Below are 26,999 nucleotides of genomic sequence, written 5' to 3' on the forward strand. Positions count from 1 at the left end.
CTCTCTCAAAAATAAATAAGTTAACATTAAAAAAAATTATGCCAATGATGCCAACATGACACGTTGAAAGCCGCAAAGTGATTTTAGGCTTCGGCAAAGCACGCAGCTATACATTTTCGGGTAAATTCTGCCCCTACGCCACAGTTACATTTGTTTATGCCTGAAAGTCACCACCACCCCCAGGGAAGCGACGAGGGGCTGAGCACGGGGGGGCTCCTTCGGGCTCCAACGGACCCGCACACCAGCCGGCTGCTTTCATCTCTGAGGTGGGGAAACTGAGGCCCTGAGAAGGATTTAACGTGTCCCAAGTAAGATGGAACGGCGCCTTCGCTGCTCTCGCCAACACGGCGGGAGTCAACGGCACCAAGTCACTGGGGCAACGGAGGCCCCTGGAAAGGACAGGGAAAGTCACCGAGCAAAGCCAGAGCCCGGTCCCGAGTCCCAGGGGACAGCAGAGAAGGAGCCCAAGGCCCCGCGCCGGTGATCTCTCCGAGTTCCTGTCCTAGGGGTTCAGGAGGCGGCCGGCACGGGTGGGAGGACAGCCCTTCCAGTGGGAGCCCGCACATGTCAGGGCACCTCGGCCTCACCCTCCCGCACATCTCCCGGGTGGCTGGCCCGCCATCTGTCACCGTGGGGCTTGACACGCCGTCCCGGCCGCTGAGCAGAGCCGGGGTGTCCTGTGGCTGTGACCCAGCCACCCCCACCCCCCCCGCCTCCTTTGGGCCAAGAAAACCCTCCACACGCTCCTAGTCCCAAAGCGCAGGGAACGTGTACTTCCAAATCCCAAAGGTGCCGTGTCCGAATGTGGGGCGGGGGACCCCGAGGGCACAGCCCCCAGCCCCGCGGTCAGTAATGGCGCCCCAGGAGCTGGAAACAGGCCATTTGAGTGGCCACGTTTTGTGTTAATTTTTGCAACCAGCTGCTCTATCACGTGATTATACATTATTCAGGGATCTCGAAAGTGAGCTTGGAACGCTCGAGAGCACGACGACCATCCATCCAGACGTGGGGAGGGCTCCGCACCGGCTCCTGGAACCACGTGCCGGATCCGCGACCCGTGCTGAGCTCCCAGGGGCCACCGGCCACACGTGGCTGCGAGCTCACAGACGTGGCCCGGTAAACTGAGCTGTGCCGTCAGCGTCTAACACGCGCCAGCCTGGACTTTGTGCGGCACGAGAGAAGGCAAGCTGCCCGACGGTCAGTCTCGCTGACCACACACTTCGGGCCCGTGGGGCTAAAGACACGTTCTTAGAATTAATGCTGCCTTTTTCTGTTTTGATGTGGCTACTGGAAAATCTGCAGTCGTGCGTGTGGCTGTGTCCTCATTCTCCGGGACAGCACTGCCACAGCCATTTGGAAACTGGGGGGAAAAAAGCCACAATCTTGGTGAAACGGGCAGACGGGGGGCGGGGGGGCTCGCGGTGTGCCCCCGGGGCGCGGCGCCACCCGCAACATCACTGACGGTCTTCCCGAAGCAGATCCTGACACCGCGTGGTACACAGAGGGAAACCGAGGCACAGAGGCGGGTAACTTGGAAAGACCACGCAAGTAGGTGCCGGAGCCGAGGCTCCCAGGCCCGTCGGACGGACAGATTCTCCCACACAGTTGATGCACCTGTTCCAGGGGGCCCAGAAGGGGGCTCTCGCTGCGGAGCCTGGGCTGACGCTGCAAGGCTCTCAGGAACCTCCTGGGGACACCGGGGACAGTGAAGGTTCTGGACGCCCCCAGTGAGTATTCCCAAAGGCCGCACACGGGAGGCCCCCCTCTCTCCTCCAGCGATGCCAGGGGCAGGTTCGCCCCTCTTGCCACCCTCGCCACGCTGACCCCAAAACGGCCCATTAGCTCGTAAGTGACGCCACCCTCTGCCGAACCCGGGGTCCCGGAGGCAGGAGCTGGGTCTCCCTCCCCTTTGTACTTCCAGCTCCTGGCCCCGAGCTGACACACAGGGAGCGCTCGTGTTCAGTGGACCACTGGACACGTACGTGGCTGACCGACGGAATGAAAGCCGTACACGGGGCCACGCACACATGTCGGCCCCTCACCCGCGCCCCGAGAACCAGGCCGGGCTCTCTGACAACCTCGAACAGCGGCCAAGCGTCTGCGGTCGGGCGGCTGGGAGGCCCTTCGGCAGCACAAGGAGATCATCACTTCGGACACCTGGCCCGGAGCCCAAGGCAAGGAATTAGCCGGCTCCACTCCAAATGTCACCACCTGCTCCCCGCCACTGTCAGGACGGAGCCGAGCCACTGCCCCGGCTCCAGCCCGGAGGACGCGTGGCCACCTCCCGTCCCCAGCAGGGCCAGGTAGGAAACGGCGGGTCGGCTTGGGTCTTGCCAACTGCCATAACGGATCAACATCAATCCCGAGCCCGCAGAGACGAGATGCGAGGAAAACGTGCTTCTCGGTGAGAGGAGCAAGAAAAATTTATTGAGCTAGAAGCTGGGACCAAACCGCAAGTTCAAGACGCAGAGTCAACCTGTCCCCGTGATCTACGACTTTCGTTGGCGTTCACGAGGAGCTCAGTGGACGGAGGAGGTCCGCTCTTAATGTCACAGAGCCACCCTGCTGAACTGCGCGAGGCCAGGCGTCCCCCGCACCGGCTTCTCCGTGTGAGAGGGATCGCACCCCGTGTTTGGTTCTGGAGGTCGGGGGGCAGCGGGGCGGGGAAGGGCGGCCGCGGGCACCCCAGGGCCACCGCCGGACTCCGCGCACGGGAACCCTCGATACTGAACGTGCACCGCCAGCCATCAGAGATAGGCAGGAATCCTTGTCTGTGACATGGGGAGCCCACAGAGCGGACCTCACAGAGACTTCCTAAGGAGGGGAAGCCCCAGCAGTGCCTGGCCCCGCAAAGGGGCACCCCCCCCCCCCCCGCCAGAACTGTCGTTACCGCTCGGGACTTGCCGTCACACCGTGTGCAGCTGCGGGAGGGAGGTGGGGGGCATGGAAGAGACACAGAGTCTGACCGCAGAAGCTTCCAGTCTACGGAAGACAGACACTTCACCGTCCAACCGTGATGCGCCCCACGGACGGCCCAACGGCAAACAGGGCTGTGGGTGCCCTGTGGGGTCGGGGAGTGGGTACGAGAGGCTTCCCCAAGTGGGGGACGCTTCGGCCCAGATGCGGCAGACGAGAAGGACCTCCCAGGCAGGAAAAGCCAGGAAGGGAGGGCGAGGCGCAGTTGTAGCCCTGAGTCGAGCAGCAAGGGGGCCTGCCATCAGCAGGTGGGAGACGGGGGATGGGCTGGGCCCTCACCCCCAGGGGGCCCTCCCTCCAGCCGTGCCTCTCTGAGGCTCAGTTTCCCCATCCTTTACAGGGTCGGGGGAGCAGCCTCTCACTCAAGCCGGCACCCCAAGAAGCCAAGTCCCTCTGCGATTCCTGAGACCGGTCAGGGTGACCAGTGGCATCCGGGGGGGGGGGGGGGGGGGGAGGGGGGGTGGTCCAGGACCTGGATGTGACTCTAGTGGGCCCTGACCTCCGCTTGCCTCCTTCAGGGCACTCTCCAGACTCTAACCCGAATGGGGCCAACCAGGCGCCCCCAGGAGCCCCACACTTCACTGCGGGGTCCCCCCAGGGCCCCGGGGGCCAGCCCAGCTTCAGGAAGGTGGGCTGGGGGGGGAACGCTGCTCCCACAGGCCGGCGAGGTGTTTCCTTCTCAGACTCCCATGAGGCTGGGCCACCAGCATGGTGCTGACACGCTGGTTTTTGGGTGACTCAGATCGCTTACATCCGTGGGAATCCTGCAAAAACATGGGCCACGCCCCTCACCCTAGAGGCAGCCCCACACGCGAGGGAGGGCGGCAAACAGCGCCCCCACGCGGCAGGCGCACGACAGACCCCGGCTCTTGTGCTCCCTGGATTTCGGGTTCAGTCTGTTGTAAGAGGAAAGGAGAGAGATGGGGAGTCCCCCGGACAAGGCGATGTCTGCTACCGAAGGGGAAAGAGGGGCGCAGTCAGCCGGCAGGAGCTGGGAAGGGCAGGGGGCCGGCCGGGGCAGAAGCCACCAGCCGCCACCCCAGGGCCTGGGCGGGCCCATCGCTTCTCGGGCCTCCTCGCCTGCGGTCGGGGCACCCCAGCTCCCCGACCCCACGGCCCCTCCTCGGGGAAGCCGCCCGCCCCCTTCTCTGAGCAGCGGCCGCGTGACCCTCGGCCACAGCGGGCCCTGCAGGGCCGGACCACCTCCTCACGAAGAGCCACCGCCCTGGGGCTCCTAGCTGGTCCCTGGGGGCCCCGGGACAGGGGGGCCGGGCCGGAAGCAGACACAGAGCAATGCAAGGGCGGGGCCGCGGAGCAGGGGGTGGACGCCCCCTGTGGCTTCAGGTGACCTGGTCTCAGCCCCTCGCCCACCCCCGTCGGGCCACGAGACAGCCCTGAGCCCACAAACCGCCTCTGCTTGTAGCCTGTGCTCCAGAGGCCCCTGCTTCTGGAAACACCAGCTCTCCCCACGGCCAGCGGGAGCCGGGAGGCCTCCAGAACCCGGAGGGGGGCATGAAGTGAAGACGTGCTCATCCGTCTGAGCTCTCACGGAGGCCCGAGTTCTCGCTCTGGCCTGGGGGAGCCCGAGCAGAGAGGCCCCGGGCAGGGCAGCCGGGCGAGACTTCCCTGGCCCCGACCCACCCCTCCCTGCCGGTTCCTTACTCCGCCAGCTCCTCCAGGCTGCGATAGACATCATCGTCGTTTTCCGCGGTCTCCTCCGAGGGAAAGGGCCTGTGGAGAGACGAGAGAGGGGTGAGCAGGTCTGTACGGCCCGCCGGGCTTCTGTCTGCCCTCGCGGAAGAAGCAGGGTCCGCACGACGGTGGCACGTGCATCGGGACCAGCCAGGTGGAGGCATCAGGGGTGAGCACGGCCGTGCCCAGCTTGGCCCTGAGACACTGGTGGTCGGTCACTGTCCATGGGCCCCCGCGGCCCTGTTGGCGAATGAGGGAACGGCGTCAGGGACGGCAGGGAGCCTTCACCGGTGTGACAGCGCTGGGGCTCTCCGGGCGCCCTCGTGGTTAGCACCGGCCGGAAGGACTGTCAGCGTCATCCTCCCGGAGGACAGGACGAAGGACGGGATTCTGGTGGGGACGGGAGAGCTTCTGGAACAGGGACAGGACAGGGGCGAGGACCAGCGTGCCGTGTGGGAGGCTGCCCATCACGCTGGGCACGCGCCATGGCCTGTAAGAAGGCTGGTGCCCGCCCGCGCCCCGGGGCCTGGCTCGGGGTCACAGCGTGTCCTCCTGTCCCCACTGCCTTCCCAAAGGCCCCGCCTCCCTTCTGGAAAGGGAGCCACGAGGGGAGGAGCCCCAAGAGGAGCACAGCAGTCTCTTTAATGTCTTCTCGATGGCCACACCGATGCTCCGTCCCTCCTGGGTCACCCCCTGGGTACGCAGCCCCTTGGTGCCACACCCCGGACCCCCAGCACCTGCCACGTTCCCCTCCCTCGGCCTTGTGCCTCAGGAACAGTCCATCTGTCTCTACCGACAGCTCCCCCCCATCACCTCCTCTCTGTCCCTTCAACTTGCATCCACTCCCCCAACGAAACTCTTCCAGACAAGGGTGAGAGAGACCTTGACACTGTCGAATCCGAAGGCTGATTTTGGAGGTGGTGAACCCCTGATTTTTGGAGGGCGTGGGACAGAGTTCCTGGCAGGGGGCCCCCCGGGGGGTTGTGCTTCTCTGCTGTGGGTCTTGTCAAGGCCTCTCACATCTGTCCAGCAGACAGAGTGGGCCGTGAGTCCCAAGCTTATCTGGACTTGAGGCCCTTTATTTTCTCATAGTTCCATACTGGGGGGGGGACCCCCAGGGTCCCTACCAACTGTCTTCCCAAACTGCATCCAGGAGAGAAGGGGGGGCGGTCAGCGGGGGCAGGGCCGGCTGTGGTCCTCAGCACCCAGGTGTCCACCTGGGCAGAACAGAATCTGCTTCTTTTATTCTAACGTCCCCGTCCCGGGCCACAAACCCCCTCAAGAACGGGGCTGCAGAAGTTCATTTCATTTCTGCCACAGCCAGAGACCGGCGACGGCCAGGGTGGGCCAGAGCAGGAGAGGGAGGGGCGGCCACCTGGCTGCGGGGGGCTGGCCCTGAGACAGGAGTACCCAGGGTGGGGGCGGCCTTACCCCCGTCCGCCCAGCCCCCAGCCCTCGTGTGCGCCCTCTGCCCTCCGTCCCCTGCCCCAGGCCATCCCCCCCAAGCCGTGCTCCCTTCAAGGTTCAACTCAAGCCCCACCTCAGGTGGGAAGATCTGACCACGCTCTCAGCCTGGGTGCACGTCCGCCCAGCACAGAGCCTGGCACTAGAAAGGCATGGACAGACGGACGGGCAGACGGACGAATGGGTGGACGACGGACAGATGTCACGTGGTCTCGAGCTGCTCTTTGCCCCGGGAAACAACAACAAAGGGCAGCGGTGAAAGCCCTGTCGGGAGCTTATAAGAAACCACGCACAGGTGTTCAAGTCACCCACGAGTCGTGACCCCGCAGCACTGACCCTGGTTTAACACTGGGGACGCCCATTTACACAGAGAGCACCTGAGCTGCTTCTGGGGCTACGTCCCAGCTGTGCCTTAAAGGTCGGGTGGGGCTGGAGCAGGGGCGACTGGGTGGGCACTCTGGCCCCAGTGCTCTGTCCCTTCTGTCTCAGGCACCAGCTGACGACCCAGATCCCCCGGGCCGCATCTGCCCCCCATCCCCCTCCCAGCTCAACGAGACATCCAGACGTTAACAGTAGAGCCCGTGTGCGCTTTAAGAGGAGGAAATGAGACGGAAGCGCAGAAATGATGGCGAGCCCCCCCGCCCCCCCCCCCAGCCTATCGGGGCAGGCTGGGATCCTCTCGTCCCATCGGGCCCTTCCTGAGACCACACTTCCTGGTGCCCAGCTTCTGGGAAGCCAAGTTTCTCACCCGGACCACCAAGGGGATAGAGGGGATGGCCGGGCCAGAAGCATCAGGCAATGTCTCCTCCACCCCACCAGGCTTCCCCACCCAGCACACCCCCCTCCCGGGGACAGGCAGTGACAGGTGCACACGGCTGCTTCCGGAGGAAACCCCCTCAGATGACACCTCCCCCCGCCCCAAGTGCAATGTCCGCATCCAGCATGGCCACATCTCGCCCAGGACAATCACAGCCCCAGTGCTGGGGGCACAAGGGGTCACCAGCTAGAGAAAGGGGACACTGAAAACAGGGCACCCTAAGGGGGCCTGAACCGAAACCCCTGAACAAAGAACGGACGAGGGTCCGACTCCTGTTCCTAAATCCTCCTGCTTCGTTCTCCTTCATTCATTCACTGGTGCTTCCTGGGCACCTGCTCTGGGCTCCAGGGAGAAGGTGCAGCTTGAATCTAGCTCTGAAATCAAGACATCAGGCTCTGGTCTTCGTCCTCAGGACTTCTCCAAGAATCTGCTAAAAAACTATGGCCTCTAAGGGCGTGACATGTGCCCCCCATGTGCCTACAGGTCCACGGGGAGAGGATGCATGGTCCGAAGGGGGGCAGACTACGCCCTGGGGGTCCTGGAGCTGAACGTGGTGGGCTCAGGTCCGTGCCGGCTGGGACTCCAGGAGCTCAGGCAGATGGCTCAGGTTTGCTTTCTGGGAAGGACCTGAGCAGTGGGCAGCCAGATTTGCTTTATAAGACAAAGCCCAAACCAGCCAAAGAGAGGACCTGCAGACACAACACCCTCCTTGAGAAGGAGGTTCCGGGTCTCTGACACAGGAGGACCAGTTAGCTTCACATCCTCCTGTGCTGTGGTGAGGGCCGTGGGACCTGGGCGGTGGGACCTGCGCTGTGGGACCTGCGCTGTGGGACCTGGGTCGTGAGACCTGGGCCGTGGGACCGGGGCGGTGGGACCTGGGATGTGGGACCTGGGCCGTGAGACCTGGGCCGTGGGACCTGGGCGGTGGGACCTGGGATGTGGGACCTGGGCCGTGAGACCTGGGCCGTGGGACCTGGGCGGTGGGACCTGGGATGTGGGACCTGGGCCGTGGGACTGGGCCGTGGGACCTGGGCCGTGGGACTGGGCCGTGAGACCTGGGCTGTGGGACCTGGGTGGTGGGACCTGGGCGGTGGGACCTAGGCAGTGGGGCTCCAGGAGAAATGAGCCTCCTGTCCGAGTTGCCTGAGTACTTGTCCAGGCAGCAGCCAACGGGAGGGAACGCGGGACTGTGCCCAGGGCCGGTGTGCCTCCTGCTGCCTGACTTCTCCGTGTGTGTGGCATGTGCCTGTGGCCTGTCTGGTGGCTGGTGCCAGGTGGCGCCTCCTCCACATTATTACCTCTACTCCACACTCCACTGTGCAGGGCCACACGGGGGCTCCTGGGCCTGCTTCCCGGGGTGGGGGGTGGGGGGGAGGGTCCTTCGCCCCACACCAGGAAGCCCGGGAACGTGGCAGGTGCACCTCTCCTCACCGAGCTGTGTGTGCAGGTGGCCCAGCCCAGGGCCCGGATGCGCCGTCCCCCGGCTCTATCCCCAACACCCCGGAAGCCAAAACAGAAAGCCAGGTCTATCACCTTCGTTTTAGAGGAAGCCTTGAGGGCAGAGCTAAGAACGAAGATCCGGGTTCAAATCCTGACTCTGCTGCAGGCTCACTTCCGTGGCCCTGAGCAGGGCACCCTCTTCTCTGCCTCAGTTTCCCTAATTGTAGAACAGGAGTAGCAGTCACTGAAACAAGTTAACACCGTGAGCCTCTAAGGTCAGGCCCTTCTGCCCAGCGAGCGTCTGGAGAGTACCTGACGGGACGGGTCACCCTCCCTCCCCTCTGGGTGGCCCACCCCAAGAGCCCACCTGCCCAGTCCAGGGCTCAGACACAGACAGTCCGGTCCCCAAGGCTCCCGCGGCCTCCTGCCCAACAGCTCCCGGTGCTGACTCCCGGAGCCAGCCCCAGCGGGCAGCCCCTGGCCCAAGGTCAGCACCGTCACTGGGCCCTGCTCCCCACCCCCAGAGCTCTTCTCCCCCGCCCCCCGCCCCCCACCCCGTGCCCCAGACGAAGGATATCGTCTGGACAGACAAGTTGGCACTCAGGAAGGTAAGAACGTTCCGGGTCAGCGTTTGGCTCCGACGTGGGTCACTCAGCACTGCTCAGAGAACGTAGGACACGGCGTTCGTTTCCCCACGTTCTGCGGGCGTTCAGATGAAAGGGACCCAGGGCCTGAGACACAGCCGAACTTCATCTTTCACTTGGCGCCTTCCAGAAGAAAGCACAATTCTGACTCCCTGCAAGTGACCTCCAAGGGCCGGGTTTACTGGCAGGGTCGCGGATGGCTCAGTCCTCCTTGGCCGGCCCGCTGCGCCCCAGAGAAGGGTGGGGGCCAGAGCCCTGAGTCCACACCCCGGAGGGGTAGACCGGCGGACGGGGCCCCAGAGGCCCAGGGGCACCCAGCACCCAGCACCCAGCACTGCCCTGCAGCGGGAGACCACCATCCGGTTTGCCCGGAACCAGGGAATTTCAGTGCTGGCCTCCTAGTCCCGCACAGGGGAGACAACGGTGCTTCCATCTGGGGCACGGGTGGGCAGCCTCCATCTCGGCCAGGCCTCAGTTTCCTCTTCTGAAGCCGGCCTCCAAATTGGGTGTAGTGGGGCTGTGGCAGAGCCTGGTACCAGGGCACCATCGGGACTGGCCACATCTCTCCACGTGTGCCCGGGTGTGCGCAGGTGTGCCCAGGGGCCGGTGAGAAGGAAGCGGCCAGCGTGGGGGGTGGGGAGGGGGGCAACACCCCCTCTGGCACCAGTTTGCCAGGGCAGCGGTGGCCGGGCACACTTGAAAGGCACATCGAGAGCAGCGGCCTGGAGGACGCGACGGGCCCGTTTAATTATTGAGAGAGTCACCCGGGTGCCGTCTGCTAATTGGCTGCGAGGCCTTGAAGCACCCAGGGTTCCTTATTAAAAACGGCCCTCCCGCCACACAGCACCGATTGTCAAAACAAGCCGACGGATCCGGTTTCTTTTCTCAGCCGGCCGCCGCCCAGCGCAGACGGGCCCTCGCGTCAGGGGGCAGCGCCGGCCGGCCGGCCGTGCACCCCGCCCACGCCCGCAGCCGGTGCAGGCCACACCCCGTGTCGGAGACGAGGGTGACCCACACGGGGTTGAAGGGCGCAGGGAGCCACAGGGGCGCAGAGAGCAGGAGGGAGTCCGGGTGGAAGGACAGTGCTGGCCTGGGGCAATCAGGAGGGCTGCTCGCAGGAGGTGGCGGGGGTGAGCTGGCTTGCAGAGCAAAGTCCGATGCTGATGCTGAGTGCAGGGTCCCAGCCTCGTGTAGGACGGGGGTCGGAACTGGCCGGTCTCCTAGCCCGAGAGCTTGCCAAAGGGTCCGAGCCCCGGCCTCGATGAACTGGGCTGTGAAATGGGGATTAATCCCCCCTCTCTGCCTCCCGTGTGGCGGCGGCTTGGGAAGCAGGGACACCAAAGTGAAGCCACATGTCCATCACAGCCGCGGCAGGCCCAGCAGACGCCAGGCTGAGCGGGGAAGTGGGGCGACCCGGGGAGATGGCAAGCACCACCCCCCCCAGAGAGGAAGCCCAAGCGATCCCCAAATCCCAGCCTGTTTCCGCCCTTGCTTCCCAAACCCTAGCAGGGCGGAGGGAGACGCTCTGACCTCGTCCCGGCCGGGCCATCCCACCGTCGGGAGGGCGGGGCCCGGAGCGGCCACCTCTCAGCAGCCCCGAAACTCAGTGTATTTTTGATTTTCCGGCACACTTCTCGGAACGGCAGCAGTTAGAAGCGGAAAGGCCAGGGGGTCGGCAGGGCCCAGCCCCCGCAGCCACTCCGCTGTTTCCTCCCATGCCTGGGGGGTGGGGGGCAGGAAATCCCCGCGGCCCGTGCCCTGCCCGAACGGGACAGTCTGGCCACGTCCACCAGGGGACGGGAAGCGTCTCGGAACTGGCCGCAGACCCGCAGAGAGGGGGTTCCCAGAGCCACCGCCTGCCTGGCCCCTCTTCCCAGTCTGTGGGCTGAGGCCTCTGCACACCCCCATTTGTGCCAACAGAAACCCAGCGTGCCCGCTCCGCACAAAGTTTCCAAACTGCGGACGGATGGCCCAGAGCCCCTGAACGTCCTCTGGCCTTGGCTGGGGAAGCCGTGCCCAGCTCGGACACGCCGGGCAGGGGGAGGCACACGGGGCCGGCCGGGGCGGGACTGTAGTCAGGGATGGACGGACGGACGACAGGCCCGACTCCCGAGGAGCAAGCAGGCCTGGCGGGGTGGCCGTTCGAAGGCTCCAGAGCCCACCAGCCTCCAGGCCGGAAGCTCGATAGGCTCCCTGCTCCGGTGGTGTCTTTACCAAACTGCTCCCACCACGGCAGCTGGGAACACAGACTGAAATCCACTGGAGATAGAGACTCTTCCCTTTTCTCCTTTGCCACGTCCACATCTGAACGTGGACGTGGCTCTCTGAAATGACCTTTCCGGTCCCAGCACAGGTCTGTAATGCTGGGGTAGAGCTCAGGCCCTCCCCGACCCCCCTCTGCTCCCTAATTACGTGACCCAGTGGCACTGGCACACAGAAAATGGCAGCTTCTCCGAGCCTGTGGCGGACGGGACGCACTGGTGGGACTGGGGTCAGAAAGACACGGAAACGTTCATTCGCCGTGCCGGGGGTCAAATGCACGCCACTGGCTCCGGAAGGAGGCCAAGTCGGTGGGTTAGCAGACCTAGATCTCCTCAGGAAATACGCAAAAGCTGGGAGACTAGATGGGGACCCTACTGGGGAATCGGACTGACCAAGTCGCTGTGTGACCTCAGGCAAGATCCCTCCCCTCTCTGGGCACCATTCTCTCCTCTCCAAGAACAAACCGTGTGGGCGGGGCGGGGGGTGGGGGGGGGTGACACCAGGGTGACACAGAGCTGGAGGCACTCTTGTGCCCCTCCCACTTCCTGCCTGTCTCCTGGGAAATGGTAGCTGCGAACCCCAAAGCACCACCCCAAAGCACCGAGACCTAAGAAGGCCTCTGCAGGTCCCCCGGAGCCAGCACCCCCGCCTTCAGTGGATCCCCCTGGGCGGAGAGGCCAAACCAAGGCCGGCCTGCCGGCGCCCCCTCCACGTGACGGCATCGCTGATCAGCCACGGTCAGTGGTGGGGTGGATCGCACTCCGAGGGGAAGCCTGACCCGTGGGCTCTGGTTAGAAAAGCAGGTCAGCGTCCCGGAGAGCTGTGGCCACCCCTCCATCACAGCACCTACGGCCCAGACGCGGGGCCGGTCCAGGGCAGTCCGGTCAAGCCTCCACCCGCCGGCCGGGGGTGTGGGTGAGGTGGGGCATGCGTGAAACCCAAGCCCCCCCCCCTTCACAAACAAGGGGCCCAGGAGGCCTCAGGACAAGGAGGGGGCGTCCTCAAGCTCCCAGTCAGTCATGACAACTGTCCACAAGATGGGGGTGACCATCTCATCACAAACGAGGACATCAAGGCCCAGGGAGGTGAAGAAAGCTGGGCTTGGAACCAGGACTGCCCCCAAGAGGGGCCAGAGAGCACAGGAGACACAGGCAGGAGCAAGCCCATGCCCCCCACCCCCATCCCCGCCCTGTCCCCGGGCATCCGGCCATGGCCACCCTCACCGGTCCTGGCCGGAGGGTTCCAGACGAGATCTCAGAGGCCACGGCCCCGCTGAAACCCCTCCCACTCAGAGGCTTGGAGACCCTGTGCCCTGCCCATCCCTCCCCACGCGGTCTCCTTCCCACTGTCCCTGGCCCCTCTCCATCCCCCAGGGCACCAAGTGTGTTCCCTCCGGAAGCCTCTGCCGGGGTGTCCGCTGCCCCGGGCCTGCCACTGCTCACTCTCTGGGGCTCAGCCGGATCGAGGTGCCCTGCCCAGGGCATCTGAGTGCCCCCCCCCCCCCCCCCCGGAGCCTGGGCCTCAAGAGGGTGACAGGTCAGGACCAGGGAGAGCCGTAATCAGCTGTGTCCCCAGCAGCGGGCTGCCCTGGGCCCACGCGAGGACAAGGATGGACCGCAGCCCTCCCACCGTGCCCCGTGGACTCTGGCGTGGGCACTTTGGATCAGAACCGGGCCTCAGCCCTCCCGGATGGCGCCAGCCCTGGGTCTGAAGGTGGCTCTGGGTGTGGAGCCGCGTGTGGGTCATCGCCCACCCTGGCGTGTGCAGGGCCAGGGGCCCAGCCGAGCCCCAGGGCCGGGCTCCAGGCCTCGGCTTTAGGAAATAATAATCAGACACCGATGCCCCGGCGCTGCCCTCCTCAGAGGGGCCACGGCTGGACACTGTTCCGCCCAAACCCTGCTTGCTTCAGGACTGCCGGCCGGGTTCCCACGCCGCAGTGACGTCCGGGGCCCCGGGACCCGGGGGTGCTCGAGGAGGCAATTTTTCCACATGGCAGAAAACCCAGCTTTCTGCGGCCACCAACCCCACCGGGGACGGGGGACAGAGCCAGCAAGGCGCCCGTGCCCCAAGCAGCTTGGCATCAGGGACGCCAGAGCCTCCAGGCCAGGTCGGGGTAGAGACGCGGCCAGGTCTCCCACCCATCGTCCGCAAAGCGGGGATGGAGCCCTGCAGGGAACTGAGGCCGGTAGGGCTGGGGTGTCCGGCTCAGTGCAGGGGCAGGCCCCGGGACCCCCAACGCCCCCGCTGACTCCCACGGGACGGGGTCCCGGCCCCACCACCGACCGGCTGGGACACCGGGCCGGAGGCTTCCCTCGGGGCCTCCCCTCTGCAAAGCGGGGCCGAGACCCCCGACTCCAGGGTGGGAGTGGGCATTCCGAGCGCTGACCCACAGGGAGCTGTGGCGCGGGGGACAGGGCCCAGGGCCGCATACCGCGACCTGATGCATCAGAGGACGGCCAGAGAAAACAGCGAGTCCCCGGAGCCAACCTGACGGACTCTCTTCGTTAAACGTCCAAAACGAGGAGGACTAGACGAAACTGCACGTGACATTTAGCAAAACTAACTAGACAGGACCAGGCAGGCGGTGGGTGCGGGAGCAGGGCCGGGTCCTGAGTCTCCTGGGGCCCTGTGAGCTGGAATGTTCTAGCTCCCTGGCTTGACTGGAGGGCTCAAGAGGGCTCAAAATAACTAAAAGTTAAATGAATACACAGAAGGGGCACCCGGGTGGCTCAGTCAGTTGAGCATCCGACTTCGGCTCAGGTCACGATCTCGCGGTCTGTGAGTTCGAGCCCCGCGTCAGGCTCTGTGTTGACAGCTCGGAGCCTGGAGCCTGCCTCTGGTTCTGTGTCTCCCTCTCTCTCTGCCCCTTCCCCACACGTGCTCTGTCTCTCTCTCTCTCTCTCAAAAATAAAAATAAACAGAAGACGAAAAGATCAGAACAAACGGGGACTAAGAAGGCCAAGAAAAGGTGGTCCATTCCAAGACCCCCCTCTCTCCTGTCAGAATATTTACTGCCACGTGTTGGCCAAAAGGGGGGCCACGTGGTGGGGGGGGGGGGCCAGAGCATCTCGGCATGATGAACAGCAGGTGAGCGAGATCACCACGGGCGACCGGGCGGGCTCAGGGCCCGGCTCAGCTCCCCCGCTCCCTCGTCACGAGACCCCCTCCAGCAAGCCCCTCAGCCTCCCGGCCTCAGTTTCCTCCTCTGTGAAAGGGGAGCAACAGTCCCCCATCCTGGGGACGAGCAGCGTCGAGCAGCGGGAGAGGCTGAGTCCCTGTCACCAAGCATCATGGCTTCGCCGACAGGGCACGGTCCGCAGGGGCCGGCGCACGAGCCGTCGGGGCCACGTCCCTGCCTTGACGGCCGCGCTGTTCCAGCAGGAGGCCGCCCGCCGGCCTGGCCGTGGGAGCAGGTGACGTGGCAACGCGTGGGCAAGACACGAACGCTGGCTGCTCTGAGTCACGGGCCTCGGGGGCTCTCCGTTGCCACTGCAGAACCTGGCCCAGCCTAACAGAAGCAGCCTGTGGCGAGGAGGGACAGGACAGACGAGAACCCCCCCTGAGGCGGACACCCCGGGTGACGTCTGGGGGAAAACGGGGCCCCTGCCGGTGAGGACAGGTGCGGGCTGTCCCCACGCTTGGGAGCCGGGCTCACTGCTGTGTACAGAGCATGACAGACCTCACCCCGGAGCTGGGCTGGGGGACCCTGCTAACGACAGCGCCCCCCCCCCCCCGCCACCACCCCCGGCCAGGCCACAGTCCCAACACCGCCACCGTGTCAGGATGTCACGCTCTGCTCCACGGGCGCTTTTGACGACCACACCTCCCCTCTGCACGCGTGTAAATCCCACCGCACGCCGACGCTTCCTGCTTCGTCTCCGAAAACATGCCGATAATGTTGCGCAGATGCCCCGATAAATTTTTAATGGTGACATTTGCCGAAGAGGCAGGCTTTTATCGTCTGGCTTGCCACAGAGTGAAGCCATCTTCGCTCCCCAGAGGGAAAGGCAGGAGTTGAGAGGGCTTGGGACCCAGTACAGGTGGAGATCCTCACCGCCCCCCAACAACGAACGCTGTTGAAGAAGGAGCCCCCGTCCCTGCTAACCACAGGGCGTCTCTGAGCCCCCGATCCCCGCCGGGGGCAGGTGTCGGTGGTTGGGGCTCGTGGGGACACCGATCAGCCTCTGGGAAGGGCACTTCGCAGCTCCACACGCCAGGCATGCTGGAGGCTGGGGCCCCCCCCGGCCCCCGCCCCAGCGCCCGCTGCCCAGCCAAACCCACTGCGTGAGAGTCCCGCAGCTGCCGATAACCAAGTACCACAAACCGGGAGGCTGAACACAGCAGAAATGCATGCTTTCAGCGCTAGAGGTCGGAAATCCCAATCGAGATGTGGGCAGGGCCGGGCAAGGCTCTAGGGCGGGGGTCCCTCCTGCCGTTCCCAGCTCCCGGGGGCCCCGGTGTCCCTGGGCTGTGGCAGAGGCCTTCAGTCCCTGCCTCCGTCTGCACATGGCCCCTGTGCCCGCATCTCTCTCCCACGCGTCTCTTATAAGGACATTGGCCATCGGATTAGGGCCCCCTGGGTTTCCCTAGTGAGCTCACATTCACAGGTCCGGGGTGTATGTTTTTAAAGCCACCGTTCGGCCCACGCCCACCCAGTCTGGGCTCTCCTTCGAAGGCATCCTCAGGCCTCACCTGAGAAACACTGCTCGAGGCTGCTCGGGCCCTGAGCCTCACCAAGGGCTGTGACCATCGGCCAACACGAGCCTCCCTTTCAGAGACCAGGAAACAGGCTCAGGGCTAATGCACCTGCTGAAAATCCCACCGGCAGCTGGAGCCGACTAACTCAGGCCTGCCCTTCACCCTGTGCCTCCGGGTTTCAGGTCATGTTCCCCACTCGTCCCGCCCTGCCCCGCGGCCTGCTGTGGCACGGTCACCTGCCTGTGACCGGGGCCCTGTGTCCAACTCCCTGCCTGACAGCAGTCAGTTCTGGCTGGGTCCCGGCACCCGGCCTGGGGGCAGACATCATGAGGCACAGACAGAATGAATGAATGAGCAGATGAATGAATGACTGCTGACTTCCTTGGGTAAGGGGCCTTAGGAAAGGTCCTCTGGGCCTCAGTTTCCCCTCACGTAAAAGGAGGGATGAAGGGGCCCTCCAGCGTGAAGGTGCCAGGCTGTGGGAGCCGGGCAAAAGGTCTGAAATTTGTCCCTGGGGACCTGATGAATCTGCAAGGGTCACGGAGAATACGCCAGCCCCCCCCCCCCCCGCCCTTGTTTTCCGTCTCACTGCCTGGCGCAGACAGGTCCTCGGCCAGGGAGGCAGCTCACGCTCCTGGGGTTTTCCTCAAGCAGCGAGGCTCTTGTCTTGGCACCAGGAACGTCTGTCAGCGAGGTCAGGCCGATGCGGCCGCCAGTGACATCTCCCGGCCATGACTCTGAACTTGCCCCAGGAAGGCCCGGCGGGGACTGGGGCGATGCTCCTGAGCCACACACTGGAGCAGACGCTCGGGCTTGGATGCACGCCGTCCCCGACTGTCCTCCACGAGCACCTCGAGCGCGGCGGTGACCCCGGGCTCTCGGAGGCGTGAGCATTGCCAAGATCGTCCGCAGGCAGGGCCCACGCTCCCTCCACCCGTGTCGAAGCAGGAAACTCACACACGACCTGCTTTAACCCACTCAGCCCTGCAGGTGGGTGTGGGCAGACCCCCGTTTACAGACGAGGAAACTGAGACACAAAGAGGCGGCCCCTCCGCCTACCGCCTGTCAGGGCCTGTGTGGAGGGCTCGACGGGGGTCGTCTGAATGTTCACAACGGCCCAGGGGGGTTGTGAGCTGCTTTACCAGAGGGTCCGTACGGGCTCAGGAGCAGGAAACGGGCCCAGCATCTGGCCACCACCCAGGTCAGCTGGGTCACCCCTTTGTCCGCCCCCCCCCCCCCCCCCCCCCACCGGATGAAACACGGCCGAGCGCCTGGTCTGCGCTGGGGAGCAGACCGGGCCTCGCCTTAGCGCTGCCGGGCCTGGACCTCGGCACGAGGCTGTGACCTTAACCACATCACAGCACCGCGCTGAGACCAGCCTACCCACGTTCACGCGACATGGGCAGAGGGGGGATGGAAGGACATTCGGGTGGGTAAGCGTGCAGACGACGTATCGACAGAGGGACAGGTGGACGGACGGGTGGATGGGTGGGGGGCAGAGGGACAGGTGGGCGGATGCAGAGCCGACTGGTCGCATGAACAGAGGATGGGAGGGCGCGGTGGGGGAGGGAGGGCCGAGAGATCAGCCAGCTGAGTGCGCTCTGTGGGCGAGCGGACGGCACGGGGGCTCCCCACCCCCACCCCGCGAGCCCCGCCACCAGGACCAGAGATCCTGGAGGGGAGCGGGCGCAACCGGCGGCCCCCTGTCCTTTTCGAGACCCTGCCGGCCGTGGAGGCTCCAGCTGGCGGTTCACGGCCCTCCCGCCGGGCCGCCGGCCCGCTCCTCCTGACTGTCCCCAGCGTGAATCAGCTCCCCGCTGTCCTGGCACAAAACGGCCCGTTAATACATTTTGAACAAGCGTGTGTCCTTCCAGCTCCGGTGCCCACAGTGGAGTGGCGGAGACAAGTGCACCGAGGGTTCCCCGGGAATCCCGTTCGGGGGTGGGGGGGGGCAGGGACAAGAGGAGGCAGGGTCCCTCTCGGGGTCTTGGGAGAGACTCCCTGCAAAAGTCACCTGGCTGCCGTTCGTCAGGTGCCAGCCACCATGCCCGGCTGCCCGGCTTTTCCACTTGGTCCTGACACGGTGGCCGGATCTCACCTGCAGGTGACAACCACTCGGGCGTCCAAAGGAAGGACGGTGGGCTGCCGCCCGGGATCTCTGTCCTGGTGACCGGTGTGGACAGGACACAGCCTCAGTGCCACCAAGGTCAGCGTGTCGTTCTCCTCTCTGCCCCGAGGCCTCCCCTCGTCCCTGACAGTGGGCCACCGTCACCAAGTTGGGGAGAGAGGGGACAGGAGGCTGGAGGGAATGCCGTGAGAGTCCTTCCCAGGAGGGGCTCCGAAGCAGGACAAGCAGGACGAGCTGGTGTCACTTTGTCAGGTGAACGGAAAAGGCGCCCTCGTCCCCTCTGGGGTGGGCCCTGTCCTGGCAGCCCCTCCTTCTCGGAGGCAGGTTCTGTGTGACACACACGGGCCAGGCCAGAGCTGAGCCACACCCACATCTGCCCCCCTGCCCACGCTGGGGCCTGGCCCACACAACACAAGCCCCCTGTGCCGCATGAAGCACCCCCCACCCCTGCAGTGACGGCCCTGTCACTGGCCCGGCTGCCACACCAGCTCCGGGACCCTTAAACCAGAAGGTGCCCCCCTCCCCCTGCCCACACTCTCTCCTCCGACGCTGCCCAGGCAGGATGGCCGAACACCTCCGCCTTCCTTGCCTGCTCACCTTTCTTCCCACCCCTGCCTTCACCACTAGGCGTGCCATCCCTTCTAGAACCTTCCACGGAGCCCCGAGGGAGGATCTGGAGCACTCTGGGCCCCCGCCGCCCCGGCTGGCACGTCCGCGTGCAGGTTCAGCTGTCGGCACGCCGACAGACAAGACACCAGGATGCACACGTGAGTGGGCGGTCCCAGCGCGGTGTGCGAGAAAACACGCAGGGAACACGCCAGGCACACGTGCACACACACACACACATGCTCTGACACGGCTCATTGGGCCGAAGCCTGGAGACCTGAGCAGCGGCCCCGGCAGATGCGGGGAGTGAGGCAGCAACCAGGCCAGGCTGGGGCTCTGCACGTGACAACGACCGACGACCTCGCACACCCTGGCGGGACGAGTGGGGCACGGGGTGCGGGGCAGGCACCAGCCGGACCGAGCCGCCGGGGGAGGCTGGGCGCATCCGAGACCCCCAACAGCCCACAGGTGGCCTCATGGGAGCCCCTCCCGGGAAGGAGTCTCATGTCTTCCAATGACTCCCCCACGGCCACCGCAACGGTGCCGGCCCCGCGGTCATCATGAAAGGAGAGGAACGTGGGCTCTCCACTGAGGACAAGTGGCCAGGTGCCTGGTGTCACCAGGCGGGACCATTAAAACCATCTTGCCACAGAATGAGCTATAAGCACGTGAAAATCGCCGCTTTCCATCCGAGCCTCTCTCGTGCACAGTCCCGTCACCTGGAATTAGCCAGGTGGCACCAGATGAGAAAGGGACATCGGCAGGGAGGGGGACAGCGGAGAGAGCTGGGGACTGTGCCCAAGAGAGCCACGGCCGACGTCACAGACCCAGGGAGCCCCACGGCAGGACAGGACCTTTACTTGGGGAGGAGCCCCTTTGAGGATGGAGGGAGGTCCTGCCTCTCCTCCCTAGAAACACAGGGTGCACAGGATCCCCCCTCCCCCATCCCACAGAGACGCTGGCTTCAGGCCAAGACGGGACACGCCCTCGGGAGACCCCTCAGGCAGCAAGGCTGACCCCTGCCCGAGCTCCTTCGCCTTATGTCTGCAACCCAGGAGAGCAGCCGGGGTGAAGGCTCACTCCCCGTTCCCCTGACGCAGGAAGACCAAGGACAGGTCCTCTGCAGCCAGCGACGGGAGAAGAGGGACTTCTTTACAGTTTCAGAACACTTTCCCGCGCTCAGATTTGGATCCGGTGTGTCTGACATTCTGAGAATTCACTTGAAATTGAAAAAGGACGTCCCAGCTCGCTGGGGCCTGGGGGCAGACGGGTCTCTCCCACCCCTGTCCCTGCCCCACCCACCCAGCCACCCTGCAGCCTGCCCACGGGACAGCCCCCCTCAAATGGGTCTGGGGTCTCTCAGGCTGGACGAAAAGACCAAGCATGAGGACCCCCAGGCAGCCCATATTAACCTTCAAAAGCAGAGTTGTGGGGTCACAAGAACAGGCAGGAGGCAGTGTGCTGGGGGAGCCACGGGGCCAGTGGCAGTGGCCACGCCCGCCTTCGTGGCCTGGCAGCTCCTTGCCTTTCCCTAAGACCCCAGCATTCCTCGGCTTGCGGCCACATCGCCCCAACCTCTGCTCTGCCGTCTCGTCTCCTTGCTCCGCTCCCACCCTCCTGCCCCCCTCTTTTCCTTATGATATAATCACGTCTGTAACAACCTGATTACACCTGCAGAGAACCCCTTCCCTGTCACATTAGGGCCAGGAGCCAGGAGGGGTGTGTAGCTTTTGGGGGCCCCCTGTCAGCCCACCACCCCGGCCAGCGCCTTGGGCACCCACGGGGTGTCAGGTGCCGTGCAGTGAGTAGGCTCACGGGGACTCTGCCCAGCTACAGAAGAAGAGACAGAGGCCCCAAGAGCATCCCTGCGTAAGGCCACTGGGCGAGCAGGTGGCTGGCAGAGGTGACCTTGGCCTCACCTGCCAGCTTCAGTAACAGGGAGAGTTCTGCCCTTTGACCTTTCCTCTGCCCGCCATCCGGTGATGACCCCCCACGGGACGTTCCTCACTCTGGACAGCCAGCTCTGACTGTGACAAGGCCCTCCACGCGCCCCCACCCACCCCACCCCAGCCTCACTTCTGGTCCTCCGGCCGGCCCCAGGGTGGGGTCCTCAGATTAAGTCCCCTATTCATCAGCCTCTGAGAAGTATAATCGGGGCTTTTACAGAAAATCGGCTCATTATGCAAAGTGCAACGGCTGTAAAAATGATCATTTTTCTAAAGGAGCACGCTGGGCTCCTATCCAGCCACGAAACAAACGGGGAAGACGCTCTTCAGGGCTGCGGGCTTGGTGGCTGGCTTTTCAAAAAGGGAAAGGGTCTGGCCAAGCCGAAACCTCAGAAAATGAGTAACGCTGTGAAATTGCTCCTAAATTCACAGGAGGTGCAGAGCACGGGTGGTTCCCAGAATCCCCAGTTACCTGTGGGAATCCCAGCCTGTGCGGGGGACTCGGCGTGCTGTGCCCAGGCAGCCCCACCGTCCCGGGGCCACGAGGGCAGGAGGGCGCGCAGGTGAGAGGCGGGAGCTCTCTCTGCAGAGGGTGCCGGTCCACGGAGGGGGGGGGGGGGGCCTGACCTTTCTTGCGCTGCAAATGCCTCCCCCCTACCCCTCACTTCCTCCTCCTCCCGGTGCCCTGAAGGGTTAACTCGGCCTCGGGCTCTGGAGGCACGGGCACGGAGAGCCTGGAAGGCAGCAGGGCGGCCCGTCCAGGGCAAAGCCAGGCGGGTCCGTGTGCCCCCGTTTGTAACCGGGCTCCCCGCGGCAGGCCAGGATACAGAGAAGAGATCAGGCTCTAGCCTTCCGTCAATGAGCAAATGACGCGACTAAGTGCTGCTGCACGGACTTCACTCGTGCCCACGTGGGCACGCAGACACGCGTCCAGGCGAGAAACACACTGGAAGTGGGACAGCAGCACCACATAGCGGCTCGGGCTAGCGGGAGGGCCGCCAGCGGGAGAGCCGACGGACGATCGTTTCCAGAAAAAAGCCAAAACACCAAAAGTACGTGCTCCTTCCTATGCAGAAATACCACACTTACTCTGAGTTAGCGATTTTGAACTGTCCCTGCTGTGGACCTCACAGAAGCGACCCTGAATACCAGCGGGTGACGCTGGGGGGGAGGGGCGTCCAGGTGTCACTGGTGTCCCAGGGTGTGAGCCTTGTCTTACGGCGTTACCCTAAACGTGTTATAAATGCCCTTTTGTACGCATTCAGCGGAGAGTCCAGAGACATTTTTGAAGAGCCTATCCTGTCTCTGACTTACAACAAAAAACAAAAACCCCCAGTTCAAAGGACTCTCTCTCTGACAACATAACAAATGACATTCCAGTGATGGGGGCGGCCCCAACCTTTGCCATCTGTCCCGGTGACTGTCTGAATCTGTGCAAACAGCCCCACCGAGGGGCGGCTGGGCTGGCCTGGTCCTGGGACCCCAGACTCAGGCCACACAGCTGCTGGGAAGTCCCTCCCGTAGAGACCACCCTCAGGATGTCGCGGGCACCCAGGCGTGACCCCACGGCACTCCACCCTCAGATGGGGCTGTTTCGGGTTCCCAAACCTCTCATCCCCACCCTTTGGGCCCATGTCCTCCAGGGACACTGAGGAAGGGCACGTCCTCTGCTTGTCCCCACCCGACCTGGAACCTGCTCCCCATTTAGACGTCTCCCTGACCCCGCGCCTGTGGGCCAGAATCTCACTGGGGCTGCCCTCCCCTGTCCCGGCTGCCTGTGTGCCCGGTCCCGTGTCGGGGACCGGAGGCCAAACCGCAGGGGTGACAGGATTCTCTGAGGCTGAGCTTTGAAAGCAGTAAAACCAGGAGGGAGAAGTCCAACCCAGGGACTCGAGGCCCCCCCCCCGCGGGACGGGTCCCCACCCTCACGGCCGAGCCCCGCCCCCCCGGCTGTGATGCGTGGGGAGTGTGCTTAGGTAGGCAATGATCTGTGAAAGGACTAATTTGCTGATCTTATTACCGAAATCGAAAGGGATTTCGCAGCCATCAGTCAAACACGAACACGCGTGCAAGATCTCCCTGGTGGGAAGCGGAGGGCCCCCCCCAGCCCCTGCCGCCGCCCCTTCCTGTTGCCAACAGGCGACACGAGACCACGTTGAAAATTCGTGATAAGGCCACGGGCCGAGGACATCTGCTGAAAACTCTAATATCTGAGGCCAGGCACGCGGGTGGCGGGGAGGACGCGCCGATGAGCTCACCTGATCCCTTTGTTCTGGGCCACGTGGTGCAGGGAGAGTCTGGACACGGCAGAGATGACCTGGGGAGACCAGAAAGACGCTTCTGTCATTCCACGAGCAACCAGAAAGTCATCGCAGAACCACAACGAAGGGTATTGTGCACAGAGGGTTGTTCGCGAAGCACATCTCGTGTAACGTTTGCGGGCTGGATACCCACGTTGCGTATGGCACAAAATGTGTTGCGCACCAAGGTTCGCCGAGGGCCGTGCGGAGGAGCGGGGCCGGGCTCACCCGTTCCGCCCTCCGGGCGCCAGCTATTAACCCCAGGCAGGGCCGCGTCCTCACCCACACGGGGTGGGGTGGGGTGGGGGCGGGGGGGGTTGACCTCGTCGGGGCCGCTGACAGTCCTAACGGGCGTCACGCTTACAAAGTGCTCATCCCATGCTGCTGTTCTGGAAGCTACAGGATGATTCACAGCATGTTCCCAGTAGGTGCTGACCCAGTTCAGAGATTGGGAGAGGACCAGAGAAGTCAAGCGACTTGCCCGAAGTTACACGGCAGCTTGGGGTGCAGCGCTGACGTGGTGCTCCCTCCCCTTTGGCCCCTCCTCCCTCCGTTTGACCTTCTAAACTGATGCCTGGCCCCCTCAAAGGGTCAGGGCGAACGGAACCAGGCTCAGCCCACATGAGGGGGTCCGAGCGCTATCTCCCCAGACCAATGTGCTTGTCAGGGCAGAGGTTCTCAAGGGCTGAACCATGAGCAGTGGCCGCTCCTTCTTGGCCACAACCGTCCTGCCCTGTGCCCCAGGCAGCCCCCTCCAGACACATGGGGCCCGCCCGTCCCCCCAGCCTCAGAAGCCCCAACACAGTTACACCCAACAGGCAGCAAGCAGGCATGAGGCTCCACAGAGGGTTATGGGGAAACTGAGGCAGAGAGAGGGGAGTGGCCGCCCCGGAGCACAGGGCATAAAACACATGAGGGGGGCCTGGGTGGCTCAGTCAGTTAGGTATCTGACTTCGGCTCAGGTCACGATTTTGCGGTCTGTGAGTTCGAGCCCTGCGTCAGGGTCTCTGTTCTCAGCACAGAGCCTGCTTGGGATCCTCTGTCTCCCTCTCTCTCTGCCCCTCCCGCTTGTGTGCGCTCTCTCTCACTCTCTCTGTCAAAAATAAATAAATATTTTTAAATAAATGAAAAAAAACCACGGGGCGCCTGGGTGGCTTTGTCAGTCGAGCGTCCGACTTCGGCTCAGGTCGTGATCTCACGGTTTGTGAGTTCGAGCCCCGCGTCGGGCTCTGTGCTGACAGCTCGGAGCCTGGAGCCTGTTTCGGATTCTGTGTCTCCCTCTCTCTGCCCCTCTCCTGCTCACACTGTATCTCTCTCTCTCAAAAAATAAGTGAACATTAAAAAAATAAACTGGTTAATTAAAAATAAATGAAATGAAATGAAATGAAATGAAATGAAATGAAATGAAATGAAATGAAATAAAACGCATAGAGCTGCTCACGATTCGTTACCGAATTCACGGGGCACCTGCTGTGCCAGACGTCACATGCTGACGAAGCAGACGCAAGCCTAGGCTTTGAGGCTTCCTTGTGTAAGTGTGCATGGGCCCGCCTGTGTGTGTGTGTGTGTGCGCGCGCGTGTGCGTGCTTGTGTGTGCGCGTGGGTACAGTCTGTGTGTGTCTGGCGACAGAGCCCATGAACATGGCCCACGATGACCACCGGCTAAAGCCACGGACGCCCCTGCCGGCTGCTGGCTGCCCCAGGAAGCGAGCCCATTGGGCCTTTTACGTGCACCGTCCTGGGGAATCCTCACCCTACCCGGCCAGGCCTGCTACGCACATTTGGGAGCCTGGGAAACTGAGGCAAGGTCTCTTGCCTGAAGCCCCCAGCTGAGATGCATTTCACAGACTTGTTTTAGCTGCAATTTTCTGAACGGGAGGGAAAAACCCAAGCCGTACAGAGGGCCCCTTTGCTCAGTCCGCGACCTCGGCCAACGAGCTAAGTGCTGTGAGGGGTCTTCCAGGAGGTGGCCACACGTGAGGGGCCGGGCCGTGGGAGTCAGGAAACTGCAGAACGTCGGGGTCCTTCTGTGCCTCCCCAGAGAGGACTCGGCTGGCCCGGCCACGGCCCCGCGCCCGTGTGCTCCAAGGGTGTTTCGCGAGTAATGAGCCTCCTGGCTCTGGCTGTTACTCTCAGCTCGTGAGAGCTCCAGGCGTTCAGGGAGAACAAAGAGTAAAGCATTATTGCTACGTGCTTACGGTTACTTGCTAGAAGCTAGGAATGAATGGCAGAGCTTGAAGGGTTCGGGGGCACAAGCCACCCGCTCCCACACCTCCACGGCTGACGTTGTTAATCCCCTGCCGTACTCCTCCCCAGCCGGCCGGACAGGGGCCAGAGTCCTCCTGGCAGATCCCACGCTCGGCAGCCATCGGTCAGCCCTGGCCCAGGAGACGGAACCTGTCTCCTGACCTGGGGTTAGCACAAAGCCTCTGCCCCATACAGAGGGAGCCCCAGGCACAGAGGGGCTGCCGCAGGGGAGCGAGCCAAAGCCAGGGGACAGGTCTCTGACGTGTCTACACGCCCACCGTCCCAGTAGAAGACACAGTGGCTTCTCCGCCCCGAGCCCACAGACACTCTGGTCCAGGCTGGAATCTGTCATCGGCAATGTGAGGGACTCGGCTCTGGGTTCCCATCGAGCCAGGGTCAACATCTCTCCCGGAGGTGCCCTGGTCCTGGGTCTGCCTGGGCTGCGTGCTCCCTGCTGGCATCTGGGCAGAAACAGGAGTGCTTCGCGGGGGGGAGTCCACCGCAGGGACCCCCACTGCAGTGACCGAGGGCAGGGGCTGCCGGGAGCAGGCGTGGGGCCTCCCGAGACAGTCGTGGGGCCAGACGAGGGGTGGCGGCAGCCCCCCGGGGAAAGACAGGGCGCAGGACGCACCGCCCTGCAGGGGAGCAAGGAGCCTGCGCGGGCCCCACAGCGCCCCTGGCCGGCGGCCCCGTCCCAGGATGGAGGGGCTGGGCGATGATCAAACACCTCCCAGCCCACGGCCCCTCCAGCTCTCCTGAAAACGTAAATGTCAAAGGATGACATTTTCCCAACTTTTATCTCCACTTCTCGCCTGCCTCTGTTAATGAATGGAACGGCTTCCCCTCCTCCCCGTCCACAACTGGCTCAAGCCTTTGGGCTCAGCAATCACCCACCACTTCACTGGGGCCAAGGAAGGTGTGCCCAGGGCGGGGCAGGGGGTCACAGCAGAAGGACGCGTCCCCAGAGGCCGGCCCGGGCCCACTGGGAGGAGCCACATGCGCGCCCAAGGAAGGGGCAAGGGGTGGATGGGGCAGCCCAGGGGACACCGGGCAGAGGTGTGGGGTGTGCACCCGGGGTGGAGGTCTTGGGTCCGTCCCCGCCCAGCCGCGGCCCGCTCTGACCCCACGCTCTCCACCAGCTCCACTCTCGGGCTGGACACGTTCCCCGACACCAGCAGCCCATCAGCTTGCTCACTCACTGGCGGAGTTCCGGAACGCAGACCCGGCACCCCAGGCCCACCTGCGGAGGCTCTGGAACGGAAGAGAGTGGGGCCCAGGAATCTGTTTAGGGCCCCGGGTGGCCCAGATGCGGGGCCGAGGTTGGGCACCCCGGCCCCAGGGACGGGGTCCGACAGGCAGCCCCACAGACCAGGTCAAGGCCTGCAAAAGGGCAAGGAGAGTGACCCGGGTATCCATTTCCGGACGGCCTGAGAAGCACAGAGCCGCTGAAGGGAATGGACAGTCAAGCAGAGGGGGCAGGAGGGACTTCTGGGGAAAGGACACGTGGTCCGGACCCCGGGAAGCTAAGGGGGGATCTAGGGCAGACCTCGCCGAGCCTAGAGTTCCAGGATGGGGCTCCCAGGACCTCTGCCCCGGGGGTCCCCCCCCTTCCCCCACAAGCAACGGGCTGACGAAGCTTGTCCCGCTAGCCCCTGAGGAACCCCGAACCAGCACCCCAGGCCAGCCTCTGTGCTTCAGCTTATAATCTCGCTCAGGCATGGAGAGGTGGGCAGGCAGCCTGCAAGACGTGTCCCCGAGGGGCACCTGGTTGGGCCTCCA

The 26,999-nt window shown here is 64.1% G+C and overlaps 1 protein-coding gene across 6 annotated transcripts in view; it reads right to left on the minus strand.

The window, feature by feature from the left end:
* VAV2 (vav guanine nucleotide exchange factor 2) overlaps positions 1–26,999 on the minus strand; it is a 163,743-nt gene that overhangs the window by 53,142 nt on the left and 83,602 nt on the right. For all 6 annotated transcript variants that reach the window (XR_007146155.1, XM_047829401.1, XM_047829399.1 and 3 more), the window contains 2 exons: positions 22,932–22,990; positions 4,639–4,707 (listed from right to left, as the gene is read on the minus strand). Coding sequence is in view for 5 of the 6 variants with exons in the window: in XM_047829401.1 (XP_047685357.1) it covers positions 4,639–4,707; positions 22,932–22,990 (128 nt within the window). In the remaining variant the exon portion in view is untranslated. The remainder of the gene's footprint in view (positions 1–4,638; positions 4,708–22,931; positions 22,991–26,999) is intronic.

The sequence above is a fragment of the Prionailurus viverrinus genome, chromosome D4 (genome assembly GCF_022837055.1).
Source record: "Prionailurus viverrinus isolate Anna chromosome D4, UM_Priviv_1.0, whole genome shotgun sequence".
Lineage (NCBI taxonomy): Eukaryota > Metazoa > Chordata > Mammalia > Carnivora > Felidae > Prionailurus > Prionailurus viverrinus.